At 41.5% G+C, this 24,715-nt stretch overlaps 1 protein-coding gene across 4 annotated transcripts in view; it reads right to left on the reverse strand.

Annotated features, from left to right (window-relative positions):
- Positions 1 to 254: 254 nt before the first annotated feature.
- Positions 255 to 24,715, reverse strand: part of anks1b (ankyrin repeat and sterile alpha motif domain containing 1B) — a 166,092-nt gene continuing 141,631 nt past the window's right edge. For 2 of the 4 annotated variants that reach the window (XM_072455119.1, XM_072455123.1), the window contains 9 exons: positions 20,530 to 20,637; positions 18,759 to 18,962; positions 16,409 to 16,534; positions 13,675 to 13,746; positions 10,138 to 10,224; positions 9,335 to 9,472; positions 8,383 to 8,550; positions 2,366 to 2,457; positions 255 to 1,383 (listed from right to left, as the gene is read on the reverse strand). In XM_072455119.1, coding sequence (XP_072311220.1) covers positions 1,335 to 1,383; positions 2,366 to 2,457; positions 8,383 to 8,550; positions 9,335 to 9,472; positions 10,138 to 10,224; positions 13,675 to 13,746; positions 16,409 to 16,534; positions 18,759 to 18,962; positions 20,530 to 20,637 — 1,044 coding nt within the window. In that variant the 3' untranslated portion in view covers positions 255 to 1,334. Of the gene's footprint in view, positions 2,458 to 8,382; positions 8,551 to 9,334; positions 9,473 to 10,137; positions 10,225 to 13,674; positions 13,747 to 16,408; positions 16,535 to 18,758; positions 18,963 to 20,529; positions 20,638 to 24,715 lie in introns of all 4 variants that reach the window. The other 2 variants (XM_072455120.1, XM_072455122.1) reach the window with 2 other exon arrangements.

The raw sequence follows: 24,715 nt of genomic DNA on the forward strand, positions 1-24,715 counted from the left end.
TTTTAATTCTCCAAATAACAGAGCTGCTCCGTCTGTTTGTTTTGCACCTTTCATTTGGAACTCGAATCGTAAAACACCAAAGTGAAACGCTGTGAAGTGTTTTATATAAAGTGGCTTTGTTTCTCACTGAGCGACCTCAAAAAATGTATTGTATGTTTCTTCAGTGTATATTCAACGTGATTAGAGCAAGCAAAACACATGATTTAAACCTTTGAATGTGTGTTACAGGAAAGAAAACCACATTTTAAACAGAATAATGGTTGTACAAGTCATATTTTATTCCATGTGCTTTACAAGGATATAAATAATGGTCCAAATTACAAAAATCAGTGTGCTGGAAGCCCAAGCCTATGTACATGAGTTGGTCAGCAGTGACGTCAGCAAATCAATGTTCACCCAAAATACAATCTCTACAGTCTAACATTAGTATTTTCACATCCTTTATTTTGTACCTTGTTTCCAGTGAACTGCAAATATTTTTTTCTTTACATACACATATGAACAATGAGTTGGCAAAATATCTATATACATATATAACTGGATAAGATCTCATCCAAATGATACAGTAATACTGTGTTTAAAATAGTAATCTGCTAGTTAAGAGAAGAGCCCCATGAGAAACAATGGAGAATCAACCTGACAAAAGTTAGAGCCAACATTCACTCTCTGCATTCAACCAGGAGCATCTCACAGATCTGTTTAAAAGATGGCGACCGATCTCAAGCCCAAAGTTTCTTTTCAGCATGTCATAGAAAAATAATGTAACATTAAGACAACAGGAGACAATAATTGCACAAGAATAATCATAATCATCAGTAATATAATACTCTCATATTAAACATTAAAATGTCGGGCAATACCAATAGAATACTTTTTTCGATGCCTGATGCCGCTTTGTCCCCGTCGGCTGTAAACACACTAGGACACAGTTGTTGCATCTCAGCATTTTCTAGCTCTAATCAAGTTACACTGACACTTTTGTGCATATATCTTTAGTATCTTCTGACCATTAAGGAAATTAAAAGGCGTTTCTCAGACCACGCCCACGCATGCCCAGTGGTACTTGTAGTGAGCCCATTGTCTGCTACCATCTTCCTCAGAGTTCAAAGGTCAAACCTCAGAGCGCTGTCATACACTTCCGCTGTGTTACATTCAGAGAGGACCGTTGTCCAGACGCTGTCCTGATAGTGTGTTACTGTGCGTAAAGTCAAACGTTGTAGTCAACCTTAAACACTGTGGAGCTGCCACCATGTTTGTAGTCTTTGAAAGTGACAAAAAGAGTCCATTGGAGTCTTTTGCATTGTGTGTGTGCCCATGTCCGTGTTTACGGCTGGCTACATTCTTTGCATTCCACAGTAATAGACATGAGCATCCGGCATTGCCCTGCAAATGAGATGACATCACTTATCGACAGAGCCCTGACATGACTCTCCACTGGACCCAACATAGGCAACATGCGTCTCACAAGCCACATGCCAAACCTTTCACATAGCAGAGTGTAAACCTCCTAAATCAGATCACTGGGGACTGCACACTTTAAGAACCTGTGCTCTATCAGATCAAATCAGATGTAATAATCTACTGAATCTGCGTTTTAACTATTTTTACACAAAATATCTATTGATTCAAAAAGGTGTTTTTATTCAAAGAATTAAAAACTTAAAATACATTCTGAATGCTTTCTGGATGAAACTGTTTAGTCACCCAGAGTCAAGGTTGAACCATGCTACATCACCTCTCCCACAACCTGCGCTCCTCTGCGTTAAAAATCTAAAAAAGTCTGAAATGTTTTCAGACAACTCCTCAGTCAGCTCCACCGGGCCCCTAAACACTGTCTAAAGCTTTGGTCCGAGCACAGTTTTAGGACTGACCCACGTTCAGGACAGTTGGACAGAGGCTGGTGAGGAGAGAAAAGTGAGGCATGGAGGAATTCAAGCCAAAAACGTTGCATCCAAAAACGGGAGGGGGGGAGAAAAATCAAGCAAAAAAGAGCTGGCAGCAGAACACCCGTCTGATGACCACTGGCTGAGCAGCAAAAATATTTCTGACCATTTCCTAGAGGTGAGGCACTGCCAGGGTCAGGGTCATGCGCCAGCCTGCAGACAGGAGAGGGACGGGCAGCTAGACGGGCAGCTAAACGAGAGAAAGACGGGAGAGACACTGCGTAGCGCCAAACGTCATCATGCAGTGGACAGACTGGTCTATCGGGGCGGGGCCTTTTGTTTTCTAGTTAGGCCGGTGGTGACGCGGCAGGCGTCGCGCAGGCCACACTCCAGGGCGGGCCCCAGTACAGGGCCACCTCTGAAAGGCACACACACACAGGAGTGGACAAGGCGGTCTATGTTAGAAAATAGTGGTCTCGTACTTGGTGTTGACTCCTCTCTTGGCCTCCTGACCCGGCTCCACTATCCACGGCACATTGGCGTGGCCCTTCTGGTCCATGGACGGCTGCTCCATCTGACAAACACACAGTGAGAACAATAAGAACCATAGAAAAACACATGGGTAGGACCGTTTACATTTAAGAAACACAGAATATATTTCAACCAATACAATATAAGAGGAAGATGCACCAAATTAGTTTAAAACTTGAGGAGATGTTTTTACGTCTATAATAGAAGCACGTAAAGTAGAAAGAGGAGACAACACACAGAAGAAGAGCGGATAGCAGAGTGAGGTATGTGCTTTTCCAGAAACATAACATATATACATGGAACTGAATTATACATCGAGTTCAGTGTATGCACGGCACTGTATTATGTATGCGGCAAAGGTCTGACATAGATGTTTATTGTACTGTGAAGATACAGCCGGGTGCTTAAACTAGCCTATCATTTATTCCTCTGAATGCCTACAACACTGAGTAATGGTTTATACATTAAATCTCCTCAATGTATTCAATGTATTTAGTCATAATTCAGCTATGGCCCACCTCAGGCACGGCGCTCTTATCTCTGCTTAACACACTGCAAACTGTCACTAATGGTAATGGTATTCCACTTTTTGAGCCGTTTCCTCTCTCATCCAAACTCAACGACCACAGCGAGACCTTTTAATCTTGTGAGGCCTTTATAGGATTAGAATGAACACATTTTTAGTCAGGCGGTATCAAGCGGGGATATAAAATGGCAATAAACAGTAACTTTTAAAAACGAGCCAGTCTATAATATAAGCTACGTACTGTATATCACAGCAAAGAGATACTTGGTAAGCATGTAATAGGTTTTAAAAGCTTAATAGGATTACACAAGTCAAGTCTGAAAACAAATTGGCCACACGTTTAATGGGTTGAACTTGTGATATTCAATAACATACTGTACCAGCATGTTCAGAATGTATGTCTTTTATTTATCATCTATTTATACTTTTTCACGAGGACCCTGTAAAAACAAAATATGGATTGAATCAGATTCCCTCGCCTCACTCTCCTGGATCGCTCCATAAACCAAAAACATCCAGGGCCCGAGACAAGGCACAGAAAACACATACAGTAATGAGAATTAGAACTAGTATTTGTATTATAGTTCAAGAATTGTGTTGATTTATAAGAGTATATGACTATGCAGTGATATTTTTGTCAATTCAATAACACTGTTTTCATCCCCAAAATGGTAATTCAACAGGCAAATCACAATCACATATGAGCATCATTAGACAACACATTAATACGAATGCTGCTGATTACATTTAGAATAGCAAGACTTAAAAAAAAGAGTACTAAAATGCATAATTTGTGTCGAAAACAACACAAAAAGTTTAGCCAAAAAAATCAAGTCTGTTCCGTAGTATCAACACCGAGTCTTATATTTTAGTATTGCAACAACACAGACACCTTCACTTTAGCATTACAGCCAACAATAAAGTCTATAGAACAATAATAAGAAAGTACAAGAGTCTAGTTAAGCTTTGCAGTGACGTCTGACCTCGTTTCCACACTGGACGTAGGAGACGGCGTGCAAAATCTGTTGAACAAAAAAAGCGGAGAAAGGAGAAGCGGCGAGGAGGACCTGCGAGTGAGCTTTGTGAGGAAGATGGAGGAGTCGAGGGGGAGGAAGAGGAGGGTGGAGAGGAGGCCGATGAGGGGTGTAAATGTGGCCCAGTGACCAGCGGCTGGAGGGGGGCACGATGACCTGTGGGGGCAAAGGTCATACACAGGTCAGAGATGAGCCTGCAGCCTTGTAGCACCACCACCGCAAACAACAGCAACACAGCAACAGCAGTGCATGCTGGGGATGCACAATATGTTGAGTATTTTAACAACACAACTTACAAACAATGAGGAGGAAAAGACAAGTTTCCAACCTCCTCCTCCTCCTTTTGAGCCCTCCAGCTCTACATATAAACTGAGTAATAAGCGGTTCAAATAAAGAAAGAAATTAAATATTTGATTTATTATAATATGGTATTAATCTGGACTTATTCCTTAGTAAATTCAAACCAATTAAGATTCAATTTGGGAAATGACTTTGCATGTTCTTGTCAAAACTAAATCAGAATCAAAATCTAAACCCAAATGTAACTTAGCCACTTGCTCGTCATCATGGAGCTGTTAGTGTTTTACCTGGAATGCTCCACAGTATGGCATTAAACCTGTCTATCGCCATGGAGACAAGTGACACCACCAGGTCAGATCTGTGGAGAGGTGACCCGATAAGAATGCCTACTTGTCCAGGTACTTTTTAAGCAATAGAACACCTGCAATTGAGTAAATGCAACTTTTTGTTTTTTGCTTTGTAAAAAACAATGTAATTTACATTGTATAATTTGTATAAGATAAGATAAGATACAGTTCATATACACAACCCTAAACTAATTGCTATCTATTTTGAATCCCCAAGTAGCACACTTATGCCACAATTACCGCAAGGACACACCAATCTGCACACGGCAACAACAGCGTGAAAGAAAAAAAAAAAAATTACATGGCAACCGCTACAAAGTCATCTCTCTGGCAACTAACGGTGAAAGACACAGCATTTGTTAACAAGAATAGTCCATGTTAGAGAGCATTTATAGCGCGACTCCTGCATGGCAACAACACCCCCCGCAAGATAAATCGAGCACAGCAGCATCACTCAGCAAAACGAGCTCTACAGGCACCGACCGCCTCCAATTGGACTTTAATGTTTCAAAATGCACAAGATCAGCGAGATGAGAAACGATCCGGGGCATATCAAACCAGAAGATGTGCAAATCAATGTGTAATAACAAGCTCCATCACTACAAAACAACAAGATACGGTTGCTACTTACATGTGAAGCAGGCTATTTTCACGGCACGGCATTCACACAAGATTAGTGACGTGTTTTTCCATTTGTTTATGTCACTCGGATTACAGGACTAACTATAAAGTTCAGTGATTGTTTTTAAAAAAGGCAATGAACTAATAACGGATGTGTTGTGCACAATATAATACTCATCGAGTTTCAGCGTCTAGTTTGAATGTAAAAAGTCCATGGATCCATGAAACCTGTTAATATTCACTGAAAATGTGTTTATCGAGTGAAATGTTTGTCAGTTTTTTCACATACTGCACTGATGGAGTGATATAGGTCTGCACATAATATCATTTTGTACGACACTTGACATTTTCATTAAAGGGGGATATAATGTCAAATTAATTAAACATTTTATGAATTATTAACCATGTCATAACCACACTGTCTCATCATTATCTGCATATTTGAATAATATTATAATGTTCTGCAGTCGACGCTTGACTGCTCAATTTTTTTTTGTTCAAACACCTACCCCCTATCCCCGCCCACATCTCTGTACTCAATTGAGATTATTTGATGTCTCCACGTGATACATGTAGGGTTCATAATTGTCATGTTATCCCATTTCCAATAGAAAAACAATGTGCTGCTTGTTACGGTGAAACGCCACTAGGAAGAGGCGGGGCTTATCAGTTTGACAGGAAGTCCCATTTCTATTACTAAGCTGTTTTAGATCAATATTGCCGGTTACAATTAACAAATGTAAAACCATGTGTAAAAACACATACACACTAAAAAAAAGCACGTCTTCTTGAAGAACGTGTCTCAAAGCATAAAGTCAATTATTTTGCCCATCAGACTAAAACCTGTGCACAATACAGTAGTTGTGGCGAGTTAGTCCAGTGTATTGAGGTGATGCAGAGGAACAAAGGAAGCACAATGGGGCTTTAATGCTCTGCTGCAAGATGGAGTTTATGGCTGGCAGGTGGCAGGAATATTAAGCAAATCCTGCAGCACTGCACACCACACGCCATTAACCACACAAAGGAAGGAAAAGACAAAGACAATTAATGGTTAATGTAACAGTGGCGGACTCAGCATATTGCAGGCGCACGCGTCCTCGTCCATCATCTCCACAGGCGCGACAACCACACGCTGGAACCGCACTTGCTTTTATAGATCTTTCCCTCTCACTCCTTCCTAAATTTAGACGGTGACACCATTCCTCAAGAGCGGCCAATTGTCTTCGGCGTATTTGGTGACGGCGGCAGTATGTAATGGGCATAAATCTGGAGTACAGTAACAGTACACTGCGGCGTTGTGTTGCTGCCGCGGGGACGCTGCGCAACGGGGACGGCCGCCAGTGTGACTAATTTGAGGTCCGGTCCGGGGTTAATGGGAGGCTGACGGCTTTACACACATGGAGACAGAGCGACGCGGGCTCGAAAAAGCAATGACGAGAGGCGATACATTTGTACACTCACAAGTCGCCACATGTGGTGTATTGAACAACGCAAAGAGCTGTTTCAGAGTTATTAGCACCACGTTTTAACTCCGGGTGCTACTATGGATTATGCTCCAAGTGGATTCATGTTGATCAATAATTAGAATTTTGAAAAGCCAGTGAGATTATTTTTTTTTTGTTTTCAGCTAAAACTACGTTGCCTGAAGTGTTTAAAAATCAAAACTACAAAAACATCTGTAGTGAATGACACGCATTGTTGGCTTAATGATTGCTCTTAGTGCATTTTGTATTCCTGGTATAATAGCCCAGATGACAGTTCACTAAATCGGTTATTGATTCTCTGCAGAGACCAACAACAACACCTCAAAAAACGTTGCCAAAGACTCTCGATGTGCTGAAATTCTAACCCAAAGTGTATAATATCGCAAGCGCTGCTGTATATTACCCAAAAAGACCCACCTCTGTAAACCGAGGCTCTGATGGACTCAAATGTCAATACACTCACTGTACAATCCCTGTTTGTGTGCGCAACGCAACTTCCCCCATTTACATCCGTACGCAGTACAGCGAGTGACAGCGAGGAGCCCGGCGCACGTCCCCGGAGCCAGATGCAAACGGCCCTCATCAATCAGGCCCGGCGTGCGAGCGGGCGGTCGCAGGGGCAAGGCAGGACTGACGAACATTTAGCACTTCAAACGGACACCTGCGCCTCCCCCCTGCCTCACCGCGCCCGCCGGGCCAAAGGCACACGCCGACCAAGTGCGAGCTGTCCGGGGAGAGGATGCAGAAGAACAAAGTCAAAAGCAGTGTTGTTAATGAGCTGGGAGGAGGCCAGAAGCGATGAATTATGGACAGATTTTGGGTTAAGATGAATGTGAGTTTTAATGAGAAGCTGGTTAGGATTGGAACGGGGCTTTAAGGCTTGGGTTTCATTCAGAACGCAAATAACAGCAAAATCCATCCAACTGTTAGAGGAAGGCCGGATAAATTTATCACAGCAAAAGATTTAGAATGTGAGAAGCTATTTAATCTGGCTTAGTGCTTCTCAAATGTTTTTATAGCAGTCAATAAAACTTTGTGTTTCCAAGAATCGTTTATCTGCTAAAGCACAAAACTATACTATACTAAGACTTAACTAGAACTCAACCAGAACTAATGGAGGACTGAATTCGGGCTGTAAGATTAATTGCAATCAAAACGCAATTAGCGAACCACAGAGGCTGCATTTTTTTAAACGCCATCATTTCCTCCACAAACAACAGAATATTCTGAATTAGTCTGCATAAAAAGGGCTGACTCTGTAGTTTAGATATGTACAAACGTCTTCTGAAATACATGGTTTGTCATCTTATTTTTGTCTCTGGTGAGCTGTTTTCCAATGTGGTTTTGATTCAACTACAAATGAAAAATAAACGTAACTAAAATGTCAACTTTGAACAGAATCCTATTATTAAAATGTACAAATCAAATATAAATCTTGTCAGGAAAATCGCAATTAGATTAAATAAATCTACAGTAAGTAAAAGGTTCAACTCAGTCAATTCAGCACTGATTCAAATTGAGCAATCAGTACTTTAACACTCAAACTGCAAATCTTCATCTAGCAACTCTTCACAGATTGAGAAGCACTGGCCTGGATGAAATCTAAACCGATAAGGGCTGAACTTGAGGGGATATTGTCCGCAGCCTGTTGCTTACAGATTTGCGGATGTTGACTCGTGGTTTGGGGACGGGCTTGCTGGGCTTGCTGTCGAAGCTCTCGGGCAGTGTGGACGATCCGTGGCCCGTCTTCCTGGCCTGAAGAGCCAGCTGGTAGGCCACCTCGAAGGCCTGGCCCAGCGTCAGGATAATCTCATACGCCAGGTTCTAAGAGGAAAGAGCCAGTGTGAATTTAAAGTGACATTCTGACCAGGATTGTACAAAACTGAAACAAGACAACTGTGTTCAATGTGATTTCAGTTTTAGTTGTGACACTGTTAACTTTTACAATATGATGACAAGCATTTGAACAGAATTGTAGGCTATAATAAGAATAAATAATAGAAAGAAATAATAGGATAAAATGTATTCTGATGTGAATAAATCATTATTTTGCTGATCCTATAATAAGAACTCTATTTGACTTTTTCTGCTTAGCTCCATGGACATGTTATTGCTTTGCCTGGAATGTTCCACAATATGGCAGACATGCAGTTGCAGTTGCACCAGGGCAGGACAAATCTGTCGAGAGGTGAACACGCTAATAAATACATGAGATGGTAGAGAAGGTTTCAAAAGAATTCACTGTTTTAGAAATCAAGACTAGGCCTAAACTTATAGGCTTTAATGAGCAAAGCTGAAACGTTTAGAGCAAGTTTCAGTTATAACTCTTCCTTTCGAGCAGGACATGTAGGAGCTCAGGAGAGAATAAATGCTGCTGCTCAAAACATTCCCCTCAGATTGAAAATGACGTCTTGATTTTTAAAGCCGCGTTCAGACGACCCTTTTCTACCGCGGACTACGCCGGGACGAATGAAGGATTACATCGATCTAAACACAAAAAACAGGAACATTCCGGGCCACGCTATAACATCTCCAGGAGGTGGCGTACCCTTCAAGCAGAAAAGTGACACAGTGCGCCTTTAGACATGTATAGAATAAAGATACTGACCACATCAAAAGCAGTGAAAACATGGCAGTAGTGGTGGCTGGACTTGAGGTCTTTGGTGATGTAGGCAAATGTGGACAAATCATCTGGATCCTGAGCAGCACACGAGATGTTACGGATTTCGTGCTCTGCAATAATGTTCTGGGGGAAGATATAAAAGGACAGGGGAAAGAAAAGATTATTAGAAATATGAACGGCGATGAAGAGATGAAAATAAATCTATTCCAGGGAAAAAACATATAATTGGTTTCATTATTCATCTCATTTCACACACATCAAACCGTAATCACTTTTGCAATATTGGTCGGAGAGCTTCTCAGAGTCAGGGAGTTGGAATTCGTCCTCAGGTAATGTCAGCGGAGAGCACTTTAGATTGCATTCATTGAAGTTTGGAATTTTAAAACAAAACTAAAAGCGCCAGGGACAACAAACATTAGAGAAAGTCACGTCCTTAAACAACATTTTGCCTGATTTAATATGTATGTTTGTATAAAGCTGAGATGGCAAAATGTAAAATGTAAAATGTGACTGTTGCTTTATGTGATTTATTGGACTAAGAATATAATGCACAATATTGATTTTCTTATATCTGCTCATCTTCATTCTAAATGGGTTGTAGTCTTTTACAGTCTATTGATTCTTGCACATTGTATTTAAGAGCCAAGCTGGGGCTGAGGAGACATTAACTCCCTGATGCTGACGAGGTTTGATTCACACAAAGGTCGCCGCGGTTCACGTCCAAAATCATGACCTTTCCCGCTTTATATTTGGCAGGCGCAGCGGAGGAAATGGGTCGTGAGCCATACCTTATTTGTGGCGTCGATGAACTTCACTCCCTTGTAGGACACAGAGAGAACGATCGTGGGGACTTTCTTCATCTGTTCCGTCGACTTCTTGGAGTGCATATAACGAGATGGAAACACAAGGGACAGAAGTGGAATTAGTTTTAGAAAGTAAAATGTTTCTTTTCTGCCTTTTCTCTCTTCGATTATGGTATAAATGGTCATACACTCGATAAGACTAATTTGGACCGGTGTTTTTTACATTGGCATGATATAAGATCACATTTTATATTATTGAGAACAAAATAACAACAACAAAAAATCAAGCCTTCCTTAGATGTAATCGAGCTTGAAATGTTAATATTGTGACCCCAACATAGTGTTATGTGACTAAGATTAAAGTCACAGAATGTGTAAGCTTGACTGAAGAAATGCCATAGTGCAGGGGTGTCAAACATCCGGCCCGCCAAACGTTTTAATACGGCCCGCCGAACATTTCGAAATCATATTTTATTTAAAAAAATAAATAAAAATAGTTCATAGAACCGTAGTTACATCCGTAACCGTTTTTATTGTGACTGTGTATGTGCAGTATCTGTGTATGTGCAGTATTGTGACTGTGTATGTGCAGTATTGTGACTGTGTATGTGCAGTATTGTGACTGTGTATGTGCAGTATTGTGACTGTGTATGTGCAGTATTGTGACTGTGTATGTGCAGTATTGTGATTGTGTATGTGCAGTATTGTGACTGTGTATGTGCAGTATTGTGACTGTGTATGTGCAGTATTGTGACTGTGTATGTGCAGTATTGTGACTGTGTATGTGCAGTATTGTGATTGTGTATGTGCAGTATTGTGACTGTGTATGTGCAGCATTGTGACTGTGTATGTGCAGTATTGTGACTGTGTATGTGCAGCATTGTGACTGTGTATGTGCAGCATTGTGACTGTGTATGTGCAGCATTGTGACTGTGTATGTGCAGTATTGTGACTGTGTATGTGCAGTATTGTGACTGTGTATGTGCAGTATTGTGACTGTGTATGTGCAGTATTGTGACTGTGTATGTGCAGCATTGTGACTGTGTATGTGCAGCATTGTGACTGTGTATGTGCAGTATTGTGACTGTGTATGTGCAGTATTGTGACTGTGTATGTGCAGTATTGTGACTGTGTATGTGCAGTATTGTGACTGTGTATGTGCAGTATTGTGACTGTGTATGTGCAGTATTGTGACTGTGTATGTGCAGTATTGTGACTGTGTATGTGCAGTATTGTGACACGTGCAACAGTGAGCATCTCTGGATATACTGTACACGAAAAACCTCAAAGAGAAGGCCAGGGCTCCTGCTGTGGAAAATCATTTCAGAGACTTCTGAACATTCACAGGTCTCTCAATCACTCGGGGCAAAATCACAGGCAAAATCAGAAAAGCATAAAGACACGGGTCAAAACATTCTATTCTCCGTGAAGGTGTTGTCGTTTTGCCAAGGATATTCAACAAAATGGCATCAAACTTTGCAGACTCAATGGTGACTCACAGGCGACTCCACCAAACCAAGTATTTTTTGGCAAATAAAATGCTTCTAATTTAATAAACAAAAGAGACAATACTGTGGTACATTACATAAAGTTAAAGCAAACAGACCCTCTACCAGAAAAGGTACATAGTGCACCTTTAATGTGTTTTAACCTTTAATCTCTTTTATTTCATGACTGTCAGCGCATTAGTAGTTTGAAGAAAGCAAAAAAGTGGCAAAATTCTATTAAAATGCCATATCTATAATAAATAGCATATCCACAACCATCTCTTAGTTGTCGTCACTCAAAATATGACTCACAAACCCCCCTTTTACCCATGGTGCATATGATGTATGTAGTAAATAAACAATAAATAACCAGCACTTTCCATTTCTCAGTTAATATGAAGTGTGATCATGAGTGTGATTTGCTGTGGCATCAGTGTCACGCTGCTCGCTGTCAAAACCTGTTAAAATATAACACAAAAGACTATCTTATTTTCACTTTTTGTCTTTTGTGACGTGATTGTAACTAAATTTGTCCTTTTTCACCCCTTGTCAAATGACTTCTTTCCATATGGGTTAGTCTTGAGTGTTCAGTGTTGTGGGCCTCTCTGTGTTGTGCTTCAGAGCTGTCAGAAACGGGTATTGCTGAAAAGCTGACAAAGGCATCGCTGCACATTTGCGGCTTGAGGCTGTGAAGTTGAGATTCTCACTCGCACTGCGCAGCCACGGAGAGGAAGATAAAAGTATAAAGGTATGGGAGAGGCATCAACACACCCCGAAAGTTAATGCGCTGCATGTAATCACAACAGCCGAGCGCTGCAAAGGTTTTCTAAATTATACAGGGTGAGATGACAGATGCCTTGTGATGTGACAGCATAAACAAAGACAGAAGAAAGGAGAACAGGCAGGCTTCGCTGATGAATATTAAAACACACTGCAGCAGCTCAAAAGGAAGACAGGGCGCTACAGTAAAAGATCTGATCTAAAAAAACGCCGTGTGAATACAAGCGGATAGACGACGCTGCAGAGACAAGAGGAAGACAGGGTGATTTGAGGTGAAGGGTGTGGACCGAGCTGCGCCAACACGTTTAATCATTACAAATTCTTCAGAACTCAAAGTACTGGTTTTACTTTTTACTTTTGAGTGCATAAGTCCTAAGTGTAGAGCAGAACTGCTAGAGTCAGAATCACAGTTTGAATAGTGGAACTGCACATATATCAGATATCTACAGACATCTTTTAACATATGAGGTATTAATATAGTAGTTTATATTGAGTCTAATTCATCATTCAAATGTCATCCCAATCTGTAAAAAAATGCAATGAGCTACTCTTTCCAAAATTGCTCAGCTAAAGAGTAATTAAATCAACATCCTGACCAAAAATTAGAGTCGCCACCTTGATTCAACTAAGCCAATACAACAGGTCCTCTCCTCCTACTGGAGAACTGCTGCAAGTGATGATGTTTCAGCTGCAACATGGTATTTAAACCCAAATGATGCAATGATGATCCTTTCTGAAACAATGTGGAAAAGACAAATCCTGTGGTCATGGAAGATGTCAGTGTGTTTGAGAAGGGTCAAATCATTAGCATCAAGCAGAGAAAACATCTACGGAGAAGCAGAAACTAATGTACCACAGATCTGAACCCGAGTGAGTGTTTGGGACGAGCTGGAGAAGGCTTTGTGCAGTCACTCTCTCACATCATCAATACAAGAGCAACTGGTGAAAAAAATGAATGTAACGCTGGAAGCAAATTCATCTTTTCACATTGCAAAAGCTTATTTAAACGTCACACCAAATACGTACTGTAATCCAAGTTAAAGGCGGTCCAGCAAAAATATTAGAGCGTGTGACTTTTGTTTTCTGGTCAGGCAGTGTATATTGAATATGCCTTTTCCGCTGTGATTTTTTTCCCAAGCATGGACAACCCCCAGCATCAGAAAGCCCTGCGACTTTATAGCACTGTATAAAATGAATGTATTTTATCATTCACACGCTGCTGGCATAAACAGTGTAATGTGTGTGTTAGGTTTACCCTCATCTTGGCGCAGGCATCTTGTGTTGACTCCGTTCCTCTCAGCTCTTTTACCAACATGGATCCCAGGTACTGTGAACACATGAGGACACAAACGCTTGTCAAAGAAGTAGAAAGTAACAAGCCAAAAAGTGACAAATTGATGCAAATGTAAGTCAGCACCGTCGTTGAAGGAGTGACACCCTTTAATAAGAACAGAATGTTTTAGGCGTCAAATGAGCATGACGAGACTCCAGCTCAATGTCAAAGTTATTCAGGAGGACACTGAGGGCTCTGTGCCGTCTGCCTCAGCCTCCTCCAAACGTGACGTAACTCCTCACGTTGTCTAGTCATGAGCCACACTAACTGGCCTCAGATAAGTCCATCTTAGTAAGAATCAAATGACTGGTTAGATAATGGCATTTGTTCTTAAGTTATAACAGCATTTTGTTATTATTCACACCTAACATAATGTGAGTGACAAGGAGTGGGATTCAACACTGCACAATCTCCAAAGCAGCAAAGTTGTTATTTTTGCCCATTTATTGTTTCTCTGAACACAGCGACTGCCAAAGGTAACTTGCGACTGGGAATCTAATCAAATAGATATATAGGTATTTTAGATAGCAATAATGTATCTTTATGCTTATTAGCGGTATTATTAATTTCAATGTACTACATTAGTATATTGTATAAAGATCTAGCACTTAATCAATATAGTTTCAGGCCTTTAATTTGAACCGAATTATGCTACAAATACATCTAGATTGATAGATGGATAGATATAGACAGTTTGATTGATTGTTTGATTGATTGATTAAGCTATCTACGCTAAGCTATGAAACACTGGTAAGAATTCAATGACTTAACACAAATGAAGCCTGCGTAAATTCAGCCTGGAAGACCTAACTCCATCCATCTACGTCAAGGCCTCCATGGAAGGACCCCTCTCCCCAGCGCCATCATCGCACTCAAGCGGCGTCCGCCTGTCCGTCTGTGAGAGTCAGATCCCTCCTTCACCATGGACTCTCCCAGGTTTCTGCGCTTATCCCAAAGAGGTTATGCAGTTTTTCCTGGCCAAAGAAGTAGGGTGAAAGGTCAGGGGGCGTCTGTACCATGGCCCTCGCACCTGCTCCTCATCCCCAATCAACGCTCTCAAGTGACTCCTCCCCTGCTCCCAATCAGCGCCAGGCGGTCACATTTAAGCCCTCAGGCAGATGGCTCGGCCGCTCAAACCGTACTGCGACCCACCACCTCCCCTGCTCCTCCTCTGCATTCCCCTCATCCTCTACCTCCTCTTAACATCTACCACCACCAGTCTCCAGGCTCCGGGGGGAGACATCTAATACAAATAGATCATGGAGTGCCCATGATTGCAACGTCTTCCGCCGGGGTCTGAGCGCCAAATAACTCTCGAATAAAGCTTGCTCAACAGTCCATTCTCGTGGTCTCTTTGTCTCTCCAGGGTGAAATGTGGTTGCTAATGCTACTGCCAACATAGACCATATAGAGTGCGTCACTGAAAAGATGCCACCGTTATTCAGAATGAGCCATATTTGAAGCACACAATTGTCAGTTTATTTATGCCTTCCCTGTTTACACTTCCACCGTGGCTCATTACGACAAAAGTCATTAAAGTATCCCCACAGCAGAGAGTGGCTCAACCATGATTATGTCCTTGGCGTGCATTAAAAGTGTCTTGGCACGACTTTGTGGTCAAAGATTCATCTAATCACCTTTAGTCACCTTTAATTTAATAAACCAGTCCCTCATTGTGACTTGGTGGGACGCGTTTACATCAGCATTAGCGCACTTAACATTATCCACCTTGGTATGCCTCCGGTTGCATTACCAAATCCCTATTCGCTTAAGTGTGTCCCCTAACAAGGCTTTTAGCAGATTAGGGAGCAAATATTTACAGACTGTGTTGTATGACGTCGTAGTAATTCAATAGAATTGCTCAGCTGCTGTGGGACAGTGGTTGCATTTGATTAACCGGACAAAACAACCTGGGCACGACGAGTAACTTTGACATTAGTCATGTTCAAAGCTGGCGAGTTTGGGCTTTTGGCAGTATAACAGTACAATCAGGATGCAGTTACCCATTTGTCCACAGAATAGAAGCTCTTTTGTACCGATGACGTCCAAACTTGAGAATACCTTTTGCCCTCGCAGATATGGGCTCTAAAATTGCGTGGGAAGATAGCCAGCTGTGAATTACGCACTAAACGTAGTAATGAAGTTAGGAGGTCTACCGGGTCATGTGGGAAATGGATTTGTAATAACCCCAGATAATATTTTGGAGTTCAGCCTGTAAAAGTGCATAATGAATTTAAAAACCCATCTAAGGTCTTGGTGAAATGTAATGGAAATTGGAACAGTATTGCTTTCCCTGTGCTTTTTGCTTTATTAAATCTCACTTTCTCTGATGACACGGGAATAGAAAGATGATCTTTCTGCTGCATTTGTCATTTTTTTCACTTCTCATAAATGTTCACGCTGGCACGCTTGCCCTGTGCAGCGTTTTAAGATTACAAAATGCAAAAACCTCTCGCCTTTAACATCCACGCAATATGTCAATATGCAATAACATCAACTGGCAATGTAACAAGTACTTTTGCAGATTAATGTTTTACCATCACCCATAATCACATTTAATAACTATCCAGCCATGTCCGTCTGGTAAAGTACTCACTCAAACATCTGAGAATACTCGCAGTAGATTATTGCTCAGATACACACGCTTCATACTTACATAGGCTTCATAGTCACAGGACTGGAAGATGAGCTTTTCCGGGTGATGTTGCCAGTACTGCACCGGAGTGGACGAAGTGGCCTCATTGGGGGGACGCAACGTGATTGGCTCGCACCATTCCCCCGCCTGCAGTGGAAACCAATGACATATACAGTAAGTGCACAGAGCAGATCGCACAAGATTACAAGACGGGACATGGCAACGATCGCACACGGATTTGAAGACATGGTTCATTGGCAAGGAAAGGTTACATCGGCTTTTCAGATGGACTCATTTTACCAGAGAGGAGATGAAATGTTTTGTGCACCGTGAGAGATGATAAAGTCATTACGTATCAAGGGGTTAAGCAAAAAAAATCTGCATGTTTTGAATATTTGAGGATCACAGTTAAGTGAATAGTATGCCTCTTCATTCTTTCGTAAACGGAACCAGATGACATTTTATATGGGAGAGGTTTGCTTGCACGCTGAGCAAAAGCCTGTGTATGTGTCTAATCTTTGCCAGAAAAGCAGCATGGGGCCTGGAGATGAGATCTTAAATGCAAACATGGATAAACAGCTCAGCCATAAGCCTTTAGAAAGATGGACGTGGGGTAAATCTTTGCTGAATTCGACCAGCTTGTAACATTATTAGTCCATCGTCTTCCCACAACCTCTAACCTCTGGGAGCTGGGTCTGGAAATGTTTCAGAGCCACACTTTTAATGCACCGGATATGTTGTTTTTAAACGTTAGCACAAATAACACTGGGGACGCTTTACTGTGGCAATTAAAGGTGCATTATGTAACCCTCGGGTGAAGGGTCAGCCAACGTGCTTGTGTCCACGGAGATGTTGTTGCTTTGATTGTTCCACAGTACAAGATATTTTTCAGCAATAAACACGTGTAATTGAATAAATGCAAGACATATACGTTTAATGCCATATTGGGGAATATTCCAGGCAAAGAAATAACATCTTCATGGTGGCAGACTCTCAGAACAGTTACATTGTGCACCGTTAAATTAAAGTGTTTAAGGCTTCAGGTTAAGGTCCAGTTTATGTCAAAGTACTCAATATTTTACACGGTTTTAGCCCCGTCTATTCCCGATATTCATGGGTTTCAGGCATAAGAGTTCCTTGGTAATTGTATGGATTTGGCATGGTAACAGTCCTCCATAGTCATAGCAATAACGCAATTCAAATCAAAAATATGTATAATATCTTTTGAACGGGGGAAAGGGCCACCTAATTCCTTCAAATCTTGAACGATTCATTTTCCTTAAACCCGTGAATATTCTGTTTTATGATTCAAACATGAATTATTGTTGATTAGTCTAAACTTTACGCAACGCTGGTAAATGGAAATCTTTCTGAAGTAATGTGTTTGAGAACCGCCAAGCTCAGAGAGAAACTTGCTTGCCGTTTATTGGTTTCCGGTTATCCCTGGGAGTGAAAACCCATTTAAACACTAAATGGATTTGCGCTGAAGCGTCGAGAGCGCATCACAAAACAGGTGCAGAGAGGGAGTTGTGCAACCGCGAATAAGCATTTCTTTAATTGTTGCCCCAATCTGCCGGTGCTGAGTCATACGCAACATGTTATTGTGCGAGAAAGAGAGGGGTACCACTATGATCGCTGCACTCTGGAGATGCAGAGGATAAGTGGGTGTTTGCCAGGGCTGATAATACTTCTCTGATTTACAGCGAGACACAAAAAGACCCTCATCATAAGGAATCACAACACAGCTGGTGCCTGCGTGTGTGCATGTGCCAAAGTCTGAGGAAGTGAGAGTTATTCTGGCAGCTCTGATTGGAAGTCACAGATCTAATTGTGTGCTGGAAACGGGGCTAAAATTGGCCATGTCAATACGGAGATTAGCCAGAACTATAGGAGTTGTTGAGCAAACATTTTTCACAACTATGGGTGGGGACAATTTAGAGGCTTTCAGCTTTTTTGCATTGAAGAAACGAGGCATATGTTTGCCAGTATGAGAACAGAAAAGGAACAGGGTTTTTGTTTGCGAGAAATTATGCAAAACCTAAGATGGCCCTGAGTGTCGCGGTCTCAATTTGTCTCGTTATAATGGTTAAAAATGAGAGTGATAAAACACTTAAGTAGCTTTTATTGGAGCAGCATGCAAAGATTTCACTTCACTCACTATTAAAAGAAATTGTGCCAGCAGTTTTGCTAATCAGAAGTTGTTTTCATAATAACTTTCTTTGAGAAACTCGGACACAACCTTGTATAACCCCCCCCAAAAAGTCTATAGTTTCATTGCGTGCTTTTTCTATATTAATTTGGTGGTTATGCTGTGAGACCATTCATAACACCAGCCCAGCCTTCATTCATCCTCGGCTCCACTCTTCCTCACCATGCTGACTTGTGCCATCTGCCGCTCCAGCTTGGATCGCGGCACGTCCTCGAAGTAGTTGTCATTGCTGCGCTGCCGGCGCCGAGCATCCGCCTGCATGATGAGGTGCTGCACGTCAAGAGATCCGCCCGGGACCCCTGCTGTGTACGCTGCCTGTCCCACCGACGGGCTGAGCTGTGGGGGAGTGTGGTTTCCTCCGGGCTCCTGCCAGACGGGACGGGGGAAACAAGGAGTTTAGAGCGCGAGAGAACCTTCACTCATCATATCATAATGTGCGGTGTCACTGCTGCGTAAGTGGGGCATTTGCACTGCACGGAACCGTTACATTTTGTATCTGAGCGAGCGCAGCCACATATGTCAAACTTTTTTTTAAAGTTTTGTTAAAAAGGCTGGCGTTCAATAAGCAGAGCTGACTTTGATTAGTGCTATATGATTATAAAAGCATAAACTTGGGGCATAAGCCACAGTATTTATCACTAGTTCAAGCATTTTTAATCAATACTTCTTATATTTACAGTGTATTTATAGCGCTTTTCCACCTTCAAGGCACTCAAAGCGCTTCACTAGGCATTGTGGGTGAAGCGTCTTGTCAAAGGACACAACAACATTCCCTCTAGCGCCCCACTGTGGCACCTGGTGTTCCAGAGGTCTCCCACCCAAGTACTAACCAGGCCCTGTCCTGCTTAGCTTACCAAAGCTGACGAGATCAGGCAAAGGCAAGCAGTCTAAACACTTTCCAAACCAGGGCTGAAACAAGGCTAAGTGGGGACTAGATTCAAAACACAACTTCAATTCAGGGCATTTTAAAATAAAACATTGTACCAGCAGATGTTGTGCAGAGAATGTGTGAACTAGCCCAACCCAGTAACCACAAAGATTGGAATGTTAGGACTAGTTGTAATGTAATGTTTTCAAGTCAACTCCTGTTTGGTAATTGTTAGTCATGATGACCTCTCTGTGTTCATGCAAACAGTGTAAAGCTGATCTGAATGTCAATTTATTTTTCCTTTAGGTATTATAAATCCCACCAACGGATAGAGTAAGACTAAAGTACAGCACAAAGGCCCTGATCATGGCTGCTCAGGAACAGGCCCTGAACACCAGAGCAGTAGAGGCCCAGATCTACCACACCAGACAAGACACAAGGTGTAGGCTGTGCAAAGAGGCCCCTGAGGCAATCCAGCACAAGGAGGGTGAAGGGGACAGTGGTGCTTGTGGTCATCGGAATCCTCAGTTATCTCAGTCCAGAAAAGTGCAGTGCTAGGAACAGCAAAGACACTGTACAGAACCCTCAAGATCCCAGGCCCCTGGTAGAGGACCCGAGCCTCCGCCCACAGAGCTGAGAAGGGAATCTAATTTCAGTAGATTTTTTAAACATTGAATTAATTAATTTGAATAGATATAAGTAGGATTGTAAGTGACCATCACTACTGTCCTATGAAATCATTTTAAATATGTTATAGCTGTATTAACATTTAGAATTTTAGACTTTGGAAAATCACCGCTAATCTTGATTCTCTGAAGGCCCTAAAGCTTTTAATTGATCATTAGGACAGATATTGCTCCTTTGTGGGAAAGGAAATCATATTGGAAAAACATACTCTTTGCAATTAGTATTCAGAACCAATTTGCAAGGTGTGAAGTATCTTGTCTGTGGTGAACCTCCAGTGTGAGGTAATTAGATCCCTCGCAAACAAGCACCGCCACATCGGGTGCGTCCGAGTGTACCGTGTACCATGTTGACTCATCATTTCAAAGGTTGAGTGCTTACCCTTAGGGAGATGGCCCTTGGAGGTTTTTGTGGAGTGTCGTCGTGTAATCGGTCTCCCAACGAGGCCAGAATACGTTTTCTATGTCCAATCAGACTGATCTTTAATACCTGCAAACACAAAATATTTACAGTTAAAAAAAACATATACAAATATACATTGAAATGTCAATTATTTTATTTGCATTACTGTAAAACTGTTTTCATAAAGAGCTTGAGTTCAAAGGCTGCCTGGGCTAAAATGACACAAATTTAACACATTGTTGGAATTGTAGAAAAAGATTCAGTTGTAGTAATCTGGACACAATTTTTTTTTTGCATCGTTGCAATTACAGGAAAAATTCAGCTTTTTCTAGACAACTTCACAAAAAAAAAGATGTTGGCTCAATGCCCAAGACTGAGCACTAATGAGAGCATAATGATATAAAATGCCCCGCAGCAGATGAATACATCATGTCATTATTTTCATTACATAACAGCTCTATTATGGACACGCTTCGTTTGAATCAAATCAGATGAGAATACAACCTTTCTATGTGTCCAATACAATACATGAATCCACAAAACATGATGTCCAACAGGGAAAATGGATTAATTACTGTATCTATTCAATGGTAATGTACTTCTCTTCTGATTAATATCACATTGCATAGGCCTGGACAGTGACTTCAATACTAGAACCATCTAAAAAAAAAGAGAGACATCTTTCGGTACAAGACCATCTTGCCAAATGTGAACAACACGCACGAATGTACAAATGAAATGACAGATTTATAATATAACATTAAACTTGGCTCAGCTCATGGGATTGGAACAAGGTTGCAATAACTCTGGCTGCATTGTAAAGTACAAAAACCTACATATGTTAGCAGTGTATACACAACAGTATTATGTAAAAGAATACAAGAGTATGTAAAAGCATAAATAAATGAATGTCTTTTATGTTAACATCTTTGAAAGCAAAGCTGTGAAAAGACAAATTGTGTCTCACTGAAGTTAAATCCGTCTTATTGATAAATCATTTGACAGCTACGGCTTCAATCGCATTTTTGTCACTAACGACCGTAAAATGTAAATGCAACATGGGATTGTAGACACATTGTAATAGTCTCCTGATTTCCCCTGAGCGCTCACTTTGCAGGCGTGAGCGCAGTCAGCTCCAAACACATCTCCACTTGGACTGGCATGAAAGCCCTCATTCTTTCTGTGCGCGGTCACCAGGCGTTCACAGACTGTGCCAGTGACAGGATTTTCTAAGGAGACGAGCAGAAACATGGCAGCGATTTGGACCGTTTGTATCTTCTACTGGCCATTTGTGAGAATACAACTGCAGCTCTGTAGCTCCTGAGGTGGTTTTACAGTCCGTGTTTGGGCTCGGTGATGTGACGAAACAAATGTGTCAAGACTTTTTTCATCCCTCATATCGAGTGAAAACAACTTTCTAATCATTTTTATTTAGTTTCATTGTAAACAACATGGCTTTCAGTAATAATGTCCTTAACACAAACAAGTCAAATGATAAATAATTGCCATTTAAAGCAAAAAAAAAAGTCAAATGTCTCTGCTCCATACGACCTTTAGCGACCGAGGATTAGCTGTAGACCTCTCGGTTAAAAAGACATAAGCATTTCTATCATTGGAAACTAGAAATGACTGGATTTCCATGCCGATTCGAACTCAATTAATTGCACAAGCCTAGCTAAAGGCATGTGCAGCAAGGGATTTAAGTGCGTAGTGTGTTTGTGAGCGTGTCTTCAGGGTAAAAGGTGGTGTAATTTGCTTTCAGTGTGTGCAGCTTGCCGTGAATGTCCCGGCTGGAGTCAGCACAATTCTTATGGCACAGAGACACACGATTCATTATTGTACTCATCAACGGCTGCCCCACATTCAATACAGAACCATAAGACGCTTGTTTATCACCATTACTGTGCATACGCATATGAGGACATCAGTAAACAGGTCCCCGTTTCTATTCATGGGTTTCAGCTTCCTGTTATAGGTAACATTTATCTATTTCCATGACACAAACTGCCTTCTAGTCAGCGGTTTTGTTCACCAAAAGTCCAAAGTTGCTAAGAGCGTGGAAGATCAAGAGTCCACAATCACAAATAACACCCATCCATTCCCTTCATAGATCTTATCTGGTTGACATATTGAGCAATGATGAATAAGATGAATAAAATTCCAAATTGCAGTGCGATCATCGCCAACCCAGACGATGTTTTTGTGTTTCATAATAGAGTATGTGGTCATAGAAGCCAGTGTTATTCAGAATTATGAGTAACAGTATGTACACACAGAAGATGTAGCTGCACCCTGTAGGAAATGACAAAACAGTAAGTCCATATAGTGTTGCATAAGAGAGTTTTACTTTATACCCATAGCCAGCGGAAACAACATTACCTAACTCTTAGCTCTTTAATGATTCAAGAGTGATTAGATGTTTTCTGCTCGAGCTGTTCAAAATGACCCAGATGATGACTTTTGCAGTAAAAGTGTTGAAATATTTAGTCGGCGCGAGTCTCCTGGGAGGAGCGAGCGTGTTGCCCCACAGTAGACGCAGAGCGGATCCACCTGAGCACCAGGTCCTTGTATAACGTGTGTTTGTGCGCAACACTTTACCTTATGCAACTGTGACTACTTTAAGTACAGTACGGCCCTAACCTCAGATTCAGGTTCAACAGTCGCCATGGTAACGCAGCAGTCACCCACACACTCCTCTCCAAAAAACAGGGCCGGCGGACACTCACACACAATATTAGTTCAAACAGATGTTACAGAGCTGGAGGAGGATTAGTCCTGAATGGACAAAGAACGCACGTGACTATTATTATTATTGCACGGTATCGTCAGTGCAGCGTGTCATGTAATAGAATTCATGCCTGCGGTGCAAATATTAGCGTCAAAATGTGTAGCATGTTTGACGAATCACTGTCATCACCTAGACATGATCCTGCCTTCACATTAGTTTCACTTCTAGTTAAATCCATACGCCAACATGCGATGATGTAACCTCACCTCTACATCACAGCTAGGTGCAGCAAACAAACAGTCCAACTACATCATTCAGACAATCTAAAGCAATAACACAATAATTACATGTATTTATGTTTTGGTATTTTCATTTGATCGGGACAAGCCACAGAAAATCGTTGTTGGAAATTCAATGGGACGAGACAATGACGAACAAAACATGAATGCAAATAAATCGATGAAATTCATTGAGAAGTCAAAGTATTCAATGTATTTAAAACATATACAGGCTTGAAATTGACTATGAAGGTTTGTTATCCAAGTTTGTCTTTCTCGTAGTTTAACAATAGATCAAAATCTTCAGTATTCTTTGGAGTTGTAACAGTTCAAACTAAAGAAAAACAATATTTTACAGTAAGTGTTACTACATGTAATAGAATTCAAGATGCCTTCCTTTCCCTGCTCCACCCTCCACCCTGTAATGTGGCGCCAAAGGGGTTACAAACTGTCTGCTCTTTATTTAATTACACTATTGGTTATTTTGGGGCCAGTTTTGGGCATTTCGTGTCCGGTATGTGTGTGAGTGTTTGGCCCGAGCGATCAATGCTATAACACTGTTAGCAGACCTGTTAGTCCAGACAGAGGAGCCTGATTAATGGATTACCTGCCACAAAGTTCAGTTAATGAAGCTATGCCATTTCCTCTCGGCGGACACAGGGTACAGTACTGCATGAGATGTTTCACCGTCACAAAAAGGAAGCAACTGTAAATGTCCTCGAGAATTTACATGGCACCGTTACATTTCGCTCTTGACGCGATCTTTGTTGAATGACTTCAAACTTACACATCCTTGTATCTTTTTAGACTTGTATTGGAGCCCATCTACAGGAACGAGTGCAGACATTTCAGGTTGTGTACCAAATATTTAAATGAGGGTGATAACAGTGGCATTCCCCATGGGACCAGAGCAGAAAGGGTCTATTTTGTGTTGAAGAGTGAAGGTGAGGTGAAGCAGGTCAGATCACTGGGGCAGAAAGCTGCAGAGTAAATCGACAGTCCCAGTACCGTCTGTGCTCGAGCTAGCACGCACTTTTAATGATGTACAAGAGAAAGGACTGAGAAAACCTTTTATCCGTCTGTCCACAACAGTTAAAGTCCTCTCTTATCGCCAGGCCATTTGTTTGGACTTACTCCCTCTTTTCATTTAATTTGAGCG

The sequence above is a fragment of the Eucyclogobius newberryi genome, unplaced genomic scaffold, assembly GCF_026437365.1.
Source record: "Eucyclogobius newberryi isolate DKJ021-1_F unplaced genomic scaffold, fEucNew1.0.hap1 SCAF_2, whole genome shotgun sequence".
NCBI lineage: Eukaryota > Metazoa > Chordata > Actinopteri > Gobiiformes > Gobiidae > Eucyclogobius > Eucyclogobius newberryi.